This window comes from Scomber scombrus, chromosome 23 (assembly GCF_963691925.1).
Source record: "Scomber scombrus chromosome 23, fScoSco1.1, whole genome shotgun sequence".
Lineage (NCBI taxonomy): Eukaryota > Metazoa > Chordata > Actinopteri > Scombriformes > Scombridae > Scomber > Scomber scombrus.
This window is the reverse complement of record NC_084992.1, coordinates 10,411,527-10,421,336: the sequence shown is the minus strand read 5'-3', so window position 1 is coordinate 10,421,336 and position 9,810 is coordinate 10,411,527. Positions and strand designations below refer to the sequence as shown.

Here is a 9,810-nt window from a genome sequence, read left to right as displayed (position 1 = left end):
AAAATTATACTTTTTGTTTATTGTACATTTTATATATTGTTAAGCAGAATTGTGCATTTTCTTAATTCTTAATTTTCCAATGTGTAACTTTGATTTCACATTTCATTTCATCAAAAGTTTGGTAACAAATATGAGGTCAATACACGGTGATTGCCATTCACATTGTTCTTACATCTTATTCTCGTGTATTAATCACACCAATAAAATCCTCTTTTTACGTGCAATTTAAGGGAGGTAAAGAAAAGAAAGTTGCAGATAGCATAATTGTGACAGCTGTTTGTAAATATCTATGACTACCTTTTAAAAACTTGGTTTTCACCTCTCATTTTTTAGATTTTCTATTAAATGGATCAATCATTAATCAAGTAAAGACAGAGCTTCTTTTTTTTCATTTCCTCTGCCATACAGGGATCGAGGTCTGTCTAGGAGCCACTCCACCAGGACAGATTTTGTATGGTGAGCTGGTGGGGCCACATATACGCTTCAGTTTCAGGCACACGAAACAGAACTCCAGATGGCAGCGAGGGCAGTTTATATTTTTGCAGTATTGCCTGCTATGTTCCACCTTCATGCCGCATGTGGGACAGGCTCGGATAGAGGGGCAGTCAGTGACCCCCTCCACCTCTGGCAGACTGATGGTCTTACATGTCTGCAGAAGTTGCAGGTCCTTATTGATGCAGCCGTCATTGTCGCAGCAATCAGAACGAGGGCCCGGACCTTTCCATTGCCTCTGACACTGCCAGCAGAATTGGTAGGTCTTCTTCTGATCCGCTGTGCAGATGGAGCAGGTCACACACAGGTTGGAGAGAGCTTTCCTTTCCACTGTTGTTTTGCAACATGGGCACTGATGTGGAAGAACATCCATAGTATTTTAAACACAGTGTGCTTTCTTTTGTTTGTTGAAAATATCTAAATATCCCACAGAAAAATCAACATCCAAAACAACCTAAAACATTTGACCACTCACCGGCTTGAATTCACAGTATTCTGCAGCAGCCAGGCGGGCCATGGTCTCCTCAAAGTACTGCATTTCCTCAACAGACAAATCAGCCAGTCTGCGCACTTCTCGGTATGACCACAGTTCATTGCACAGTTTGGTCCCCTCTACCACTGCAGGGCATTTGAATTTGTAAATGCCCTATAAAAAAACAACAAAGACAAGAATCAGTTCAGGATCACAGAAAACAGGCAGAGACTCTCTGCTGGCTTTTGGCGTTAATATAACAATGTCTCAACAAAAGTTTTTCTGCTGAAGTTTGTGGGGAAGAACCGAAAAAACAAAAAATAGTCAACTCTGAAATAAATTACATGCCAATGTAATGGCATGGCGTATAAAGACACATGCCAATAATAAAAATGAAGCAATATCAGCAACAGTGCAGTCAACATGTTTTCACTTAAATCTGTTAAAAAGCAAAGTTTTTATCACATAATCTTTCATTGGCAGATTGTCATCCCATAATAACACATGTTTTAGTGTTGCAGACATTCTTAAAACTTGTAATCTAGTTTTAGTTTCAGAGTTACATGTGTCGTGAAGTCGCCAGTAGATGGCAGAATAAGCACTATGTTGTATATTACTGGCAGCGAGAATAACACTAGTTGTTAGTCTGAGTCCAGATACACGTGTATATCTATCTATGGACGGAGCTCATGAGTTTTCATGGAGGTTTCTTTTCCCAGTGTTGTTTTGCTGATTCTTGCACAGTCTGATGGGGGAAGCTGTTTGCATAGTCCCTTTCTCCTTCCTAGTTGGATCAGATTGCTTTAATTAAAGTGTACATATTGAAAAATGTGATTTTAAGATGTGAGGTACCTGATCCAGCTGGCTGCGACACCATCGGGTCAGAGACTCAGGAGTGACAGCGTGACCGCAGGACATCTCAGCTCTGAGACAGTCGTCTTCATCATCTGAACCTGAAGTGCACAAAATAAAAACATTAGAGAAATATCATCTGTGCGATTGCCAGATACAGAGGAGGAGGAAGAGGAGGAGTGCTTTGGGTAACAATGAGTTTCAGTAAAATGCAGCAGCTCATTAAAAGAAAATGAAACAATAATACTTTAAACAGGACGTTTAAGTTTGTATGTCATTGATAAAATATTAACCGCATGCATAACTAATAAATATGTCCTTGTTTGTTGCACTTTTCTGTCCCTCTGCTCAGTGAGAAAGAAAACAAATCTTACCCAGTGGGTCCAAGTCATCCCCCCTGTTAACAAACGTCAGAGTCGTATCTAGTGGATCGTATCTCTTCTGCAGCTGTTCCTGTTCTTGAATGCTCATTATGATGTTCCTAAATGCAAAGAGTTGCAAATTGAAAGATTAATTACACTTTTAATAGTGTGGAAATATGTGATTTAAAGTAACACCCCAGTTTATAGACTAAATGCCATGACTATGGTTATCATCTGAGTTATTATGGTCGCACACATGAGCGTTACTAATCCTGAGGGGATTTCCATCTGGTTTCAAAGGTGTGATAGTTAAACATGCCTACGAAAAACACCTTGTTAAATTATTTCGGAATTTAAGTTATTATTCAAGTGAATGTTACAGAAAATGTAAAATGTTCTCACTTAAAAAACAAAAAATCAAATATGCACTTCAACACAGTTTATTGCATTAATGTGTGAAGTAATACAGGTGGATTTTAATTTAGATGAAGTGTTGAAGCCTAAAGTTAAAGATAAAACCTCCTCAATCCTTAGACTGCTGAATAAAAGTGGATTTATGAGGAGAAATGTTATGTCTTACCTTAGTGGCGCAGCTTTTTCTCTCTATAGTTTTATAAGGATTGTCCCTTTAGTGTCTAGCTCGACCGGAAGCACGACAGCCACACCTGAAACTACGCTAACTCTGTCTTTTCACATGAATTCAGTACTTTAGAGTAAAGTCTTCAGGGTCTGGGTCTAGTTTTTAAGGGTTTGCCCCCTCCCTCTGTCCGTCAGTCAGTTTCTTCCTCATCAAAGCTCGTATCGAAAGTGAAAGAAGACTGAAGGAAAGGCGTCGGGCGTAGATAGGCTGCATGGTGAGTTCTCTAGTGTTTTACCCTCCCATTTGACCACATGGATAAAGTCACCATCCTCTTTACACACCGTAAGAGTTTTAGTGTTTGTGTGGGACACTTTAAGGCGTATTTATTGTGGGTTCACGGTCCTCTACGCGTATCCTTTTTTAAACTGTGTTTTGAGGCGGTGGGTAATGGAGGACTGAGGCTGCATGCGTTTCCATAACACCCAAACACACCATCTGCGTTCAATGCTTCCCCTTTTTTTATGAAGTTAATCTGCTGCTGTAGAGTTGCTTTGAGTCTTAAAGTTACAGTTTCAGCTTGAAGTTGCCTTGTTACATTATTAATATGCATGCTCACAAGTATTTTAGGGTATCCTTGTGTGCAGACTTTCTTAAAGGAGCGGTTCATAATATCACTAGTCGCAATGATTGTGTGTCATGTCAACTAATTTATATTTGATTGACAAAAACTTGATCATTGTATAGCCTAATCATTTCGAGGCAGGACAGCTATGAGATCAACAGATTTTGAGAGATTACGTTAAAAAAGATTTACTAATTCAGAGATTACAGGCTATTTTTTGCTAAATTACCTCTTAACACATACATAGCTATATCTAATTACAAAAAAGTAACATGTTTCTGCATTCAACCTGTATAACAATAGAGTAATAGTAAAATTTTTTTTAAAAAAAACCTCAGTCAAAATTAATTAATGCCAATGTTACTCAAATCATAATAAGTGCTATATTGTATGTGCTAATAATAGGTTGGTTAAAACACATAATACTAAATCACAACACACATACAATGATAAATAACAACAGGCATACTACAAACACCAATAACGGACATTGTTTTGGTGTGAATGATGTCATGATTTAAGCAAAGTTATCTGATTTTAAATGCAAGACCTCTTGTAAATGTTCTTGGTTGCTGCAGCGGCTCTATGGCGTCTTCCTGAGGGTGTTTTTATGACTTTATTAAAAAGGGGATGAACAGGATCAGATGTAATTTGTTGGGCTTTTTGGTTCACGTAAGTTTTAAAAATTCATCCCAGTTGTTCTGTTCTTTAACAATAATTTTACCGGCAATGTTAGCAATTAAAATGGTATCAAAACAATTGTAAAACCTTCTGTATCTACTCACGTTGCCCAACCTGAGCTCCAATTATCCTTTTTTGTGCTTAGCTTGACTCAAAAACGTACATTTCTGAAACCCTGTGGTTAAAAATACACTATAGTTTAATCCTGTAACGCTTCCCCCTGGCTGTTTTTACCATCATCATTAAAATGAACGCTTCTCCTCCAGTTTATAAGCAGTAAGTGTAAATAATGCCACACTTGTCCTTCTGCATGTGTTTTGTATTAACTTATTTTCTGTCCCTTCTGCTGTATCATGTGTCTCAGCAGGCTGAATCCATCAGTGATCTAAAAATGTCAACGCTCTCACTCGAAGGACATCAGTATGAATCACTATATTGTTGAACATTTCATACACAAATTAGACCGCATTACTATCTCAGGTGAGTGACATGAAATAATACGTTTTATAATAATATGCATGTCAGTGTTTCTTTCACTTCGCTTCACTTCTTTTGATTTTGTTCATTTTTTTCTCTCTTGATCTTCTTTGTCTTTAGATTACAATGGTCTGAACAGTCCGGGTCTTACGTGCTATTTGAACAGCGTGCTTCAGGTGCTTTTCATGACGAAAGACTTCCGGGAGGCAATAAAAAGGTTTGTAACTTCAGCTTTGATAGGGTTGCTTTTTGATTTGATCAAATGAGAGTCAAAAGAAATAGGTTAATTTACGTCTTTTTATATTAACTCAAGGCTCAAATGTGAAAATGTCTGACGTTGTTTCACATCTGACTCATATACTAACTAAAGTGACATTTCTCATATGTGCCACAGATGCTGCAATGGAGATTCAACAGCCATTGACTCACACCTGGAAAGCTTGTTCACTGTTTTAGAGAAAAATGTGGCCAAAACACATAACATCACAGAAACGCTGGGCATCACAGATGGTAAGTTATGATAAAACATAAACATAAACATCATGTTGCTGCTGTAGGTGCTTGTGGATCTTGAGCCTGGCACAGTCTCAGACAAGTCTACACACATAGTAATGATACTAGCCTTACATAAAATCCCTTTGCTTGTCCAATCATTTCTACTTTCAGTATACATGCAACGTGATGCTGCTGAGTATTTTGAGAAGATCTTGTGTCTGACCAATCCGGACGCATCAAAGGTAGGGAAAAATCACAAAACATGCAATTAAAGGATAAGGCTGATGTTTTTCCTACATTTTTCTTATTGTTAACAAATCTTGTTGCATGCAGAACCAAACCAACAACAAACTGATATACTTACAAGCATTGTGTGTGTGCATCCAACGCCTGATATATCGTATTCCTCTGTGCTGTAGACCTCTGTTGTTGTCCAAAAACTGTTAAAAACACGTCAATAAGTTGCATCATTGCACCTGACTTTGTGCTGAAGTCAAGAGGTTTCAATATGTAGCACAACAAACTAGCAAAGCTCCTTAAACATGAGTGTTCCCATGAATTCACAGTGACGTCTGCCTTACAAAGAAATACTCTGTTATTAGTATTTTGGAGCCGTTTCTTAACAAACTAACAGGGTTCATTAATACCCATTAATTAATGAATACAACAATGCATTATTGCATCCTGCAGGTACTAGAAGGAAGTCATACCTTCTCAGCAAAGTGGATACAGTCTACTCTTGTCTTTGCAATAAGGAACATACATGTAACTATATTAAAAGTACAATCTGGTGGATGCACACAACAATCAGAACCAAACTTCTTGACATTCTTGAACTCATCAAGAAAAAGCTCCTGAACTACGCTGTGTAGATGCAACATCAGTCAAAGAGAAGGAGATCAGAATATTCCAAGTGGTGCTGGCGTCTTTATTTTTGATCATTTAAAAAAAAAAAAAAAAAGGAGGGAAAAAAGGGATTATTTTCAGTGGTGTACTCCTTTAATTGCCAGGCTACACAGCACTTATTGAATCTTTCCTGTACCTTTGTGTCCAGATATTTAGAGGAGAGCTGAATCACAAGACCACATGCCTCGAGTGCAAGGAGAGGAACGACTGCAGGAGCCTCTTTTGGACTCTGCCACTTGCGGTGGAAAACCCATTTGGTCAAATCTACAGCGTGGTAACATTCTCTTTACTAAGGTACATTTTTTTTATTAAGGGAGAAAAGAAGAACATGACAAGTTAATCAATGTATTATGTTTACAGAAGAAAGGGTTGAAGGCATTCTTCAAAAAAGAAAATGTCTGCGGGGACAACAAGATGTACTGCAACCGCTGTAATAAAAAGCAAGATGCACGCTTTGTGAGTGATACATTTGATCTTCTGAACTCTTCAGTAGGATAGTTGATTTTATGGCCTCCTCTCGTTCATGCAGTTGTTTTCATTCTGTGGGGCAGGAATGTGAGATGACACAAAATCCAGAAAATCTGACCCTGCTGCTGAAGAGATTCAGATTCGACTACAAGCGAAGATGTTACGTCAAGCTCCACTGTGAAGTTGACGTACCCCAGACTTTACACATGGAGGTAGGTTTTGATTTTCTCAGCTGAAAATAGTTTAAACTTAACATTTCTAAAATTACTGAAGTTACTTTGTTCTTTCTCTCTTCAGAGTTGCACGTATGATCTCTATGCCATAGTGAACCACTTTGGTAACATAATGGGAGGTCATTATATCGCACAAATCAAATCGTTTGAAACTGGCGCCTGGTATCAGTTTGATGACCACACTGTTAAAAGTGTAAGTGAGTCAAGTTTTCTATCACTTATTCCACAAGCTGTCTAATTTCAGAGTTTAAAAAAACAACATCAATTTTAACGACATATCAGTTATTGAGATGTCATTTTTACTTCCTACAGGTCCAACGATCACTCTTCATGTCTGGAAAGAAGTTTTTGAGGTACATGTTGCCTGTGTTATAACCAGAGATGAGCATAATTTGTGCTCATCATGGACACTTTGCAGTTTTTTTTGCAAATAATACATATTTTAGGCCATAAAAGCCTATAAACAAGCTGAAAATACACAAAATACAAATTTAAAAAGCAAAATTAATATACGCAAAAACCTTGAACAGTCATTAAAAATTTTAGATACACTCAATCAAAATGTTATATTCATATAACAATGATGATCCATTTTTATTGTGCAAAATATATACTGTCTCACTCACTGTGTTAATCTAAGCATGTTTAAACACTTCACTAATGGCATGTATGTTGTGTGATGCAGCAGCTTGAAGGCCAGGACAAATTTCCCTTGTGGGACATTAAACTACATTTTATCTTAAAGCCTGTGCACCAACTCTATAAATACTTAAAATACTTGGACATAAATTGGCGCAGTAGTTGTGGACAACAGCAATCACCACTGAATTTCTGTGGTCACTTGAAAACAATCCACAGACCAACAGAGATTATTTATTGCAATCTAAAACCTCTAACAAAAATCTAACATTCAATATTGCTTTTGTTGTTTTTTCATATCTCCCAGGTCTTCCTCAGCTTACCTCCTCATGTACAGGAAGGGTAAGTTCACAAATGTATAACATGCTCTCTTTGGTTTTTTGATTTGTTTTAATTTCTAGTTAAATTTGCTGTATTTGCTTTTAAAAATCAGCCCAATACTTTATTTAGATCCCTTTTATTAGACCTTTGTCAGCCAATTAAAGACAGAGATTACTTCATATAGTTTATTACTAGGCTAAGTCTGTACACTTGTGCTGTGTGTGTATGTATGTTATACTATAACCGCCCTTCTTTCTCTTCAAAGTGAACAAACATCCCACAAAAACCGATGAAAGTGACCACAAAGCTCCGTTTGTACATTCAGATGTCAGATCTGAAAGAAGACGTGACGGGGCAGAGAGAGGAGATCAGCTGAAGGACGATAGTTACAACGGAGAAAAAAACTTGAGACACTTGAATGGTGATATCTTAAAGAGCGATGACGATACAGTTTCGAAGAAAATGACGAACTCTCCCGTAGAGCTGAAAAAACAGACAAATCAGAGAGCAGCATGCGATTGGGCGCATGAAGACATTTGGCCTCAAATAGACTCTGTACTGGATGGAGACATTTACAGTGTGTCTAATTTTGCAGAGCCACAAAAATATGAAGCACAAACATGTAATGGACCAAACATTTGGCAGCATGCTACAAACTCAGAGAACATCTGTCATCTGAACACTAGAGGGACCCCTGACGACATATATAAGAAAACACTCAGAAGATATCCATTAGAGCAAAACCACAACTCCCAAAAGCAAAGACTAAAAGCAAATGAGATGAAGTGGGAAACACAGAGTAGCTCTGTTACAAAGACTGGGACAAAAGCAAAAACTGATCATGGCCTTATAAGAAATACAGTCAAGCTTTCAGAAACCAGAGGTGTGAAAAATAAAGAGGAGGCAGTAGCAGATGTAAACATAGAAAGAGACAATAGTAAACAGAGAAGAGATGCTGCTGTCAGGGTAAAGAAGGGAGATTGTGATGTTAAGTCGTCTGGTGTTTCCTCCAATGGCTACTCTTCCTCAGGTCCGCACTCACGCAGTCTGTTGGCACCAAAGGAACCCAACGAGTGTAATTCACACAATCCAAGCAGAAAATCAAGCAACTTAAAGAGGAACCAGGTGAAAGTGCAGCATGTTGTCCTTGCAGAGGGCGGCTGCAAACTGGAGGCAACTAAAGGAGAAAACGCTGCAAGTCTGAGAGGAGAAAGAAATGCTAAAAAGAGTTCTTGCAAAGTCAGAAAAGATCCATGGAGGTCATGAAAGAGAACAGGAGGAGCCCTGTGATTTTTATTACTCTGAACAACATATCTGGTATTAAGATGATACCCATTGAAAACAGCGTTTCTGTAGCAAGACAACTTAAAAGAGAAACACGCTCTGCAGTACATGTTCATGGATATTACAATTGTCTTATTACATTGCATTTGATATGTTCATTGATATTTGCATACTGTATATTTATTGCTAATCATCTGGCAATTGGTAACCTCAGCACTCCAATCAAGATGTTGCAAGCAAAATTATCCCACCATGTTCAGGGAGTTTAAGTTCGGGGCGTCACTTCCGGATTCTGGCTGCATGAACTAAAATGACTAAATCCTGCAGTGACTTTGGGGTTTTTTGTGCTGGATTTGAGTCCTTTTTCAGGGTTTGGATGAAACAATCAGGGATCTTTTAATTTCATTTTATTTTTATTTTTTACAATACCTGTGTTAGACTCTGTTAGGTTGTATCGTGTTTTATGACTTATATTAGTTGACGTATGACTAAATGATGTAGCTGCAAAACAACCTTTGTACTAACCTAATTAAAACCAAGTTGTTTTACCTTGTGTTGTTCCTCTAAATGATAATAAACACTTTGGAGCTGTTTATTCTGACCATAAAGCTGATTAAAAACATCTAAATGTTATCCTTAAATCTTAAATAGGGTTAGGGTAAGGCATAATCTGCATCAGTTTTTAAAAAAATTATTCTTTATTTTATATACACCTATGAGACTTTACACACATTAGTATAAAACAAACATTTTTTATGGGTTCATGTTCAGAAAATGAGACTCAGAAAGATGTAAAGAAAATTTTAAAGTGTCGTGCATGAAGGACGAGGGGTCTGTTGGTTGTTTTTTACACTGTAATAGTGTAATATATTAAATTACATATTTTCAAATTCTGCTTTTATTTGAAATGAACTTGTTTGTCATTA

At 37.5% G+C, this 9,810-nt stretch overlaps 2 protein-coding genes across 2 annotated transcripts; one reads left to right on the top strand and one right to left on the bottom strand.

The window, feature by feature from the left end:
* Positions 1-375: 375 nt before the first annotated feature.
* LOC134006001 (E3 ubiquitin-protein ligase RNF19A-like) lies at positions 376-2,836 on the bottom strand. The gene is made up of 5 exons (XM_062445052.1): positions 2,759-2,836; positions 2,191-2,297; positions 1,817-1,917; positions 968-1,138; positions 376-844 (listed from the first exon to the last, which is right to left on the bottom strand). The coding sequence occupies exons 2-5, from the start codon at positions 2,285-2,287 to the stop codon at positions 389-391; spliced, it is 825 nt and encodes a 274-aa protein (XP_062301036.1). The 5' UTR covers positions 2,288-2,297; positions 2,759-2,836; the 3' UTR covers positions 376-388.
* Positions 2,837-3,002: 166 nt separating this feature from the next.
* si:ch211-212k18.13 (ubiquitin carboxyl-terminal hydrolase 47) lies at positions 3,003-8,866 on the top strand. Its single transcript, XM_062444455.1, has 12 exons — positions 3,003-3,032; positions 4,429-4,541; positions 4,659-4,755; positions 4,933-5,048; positions 5,205-5,275; positions 6,088-6,213; positions 6,300-6,395; positions 6,491-6,619; positions 6,705-6,833; positions 6,953-6,993; positions 7,587-7,621; positions 7,866-8,866. The coding sequence occupies exons 2-12, from the start codon at positions 4,484-4,486 to the stop codon at positions 8,864-8,866; spliced, it is 1,899 nt and encodes a 632-aa protein (XP_062300439.1). The 5' UTR covers positions 3,003-3,032; positions 4,429-4,483.
* Positions 8,867-9,810: the final 944 nt, after the last annotated feature.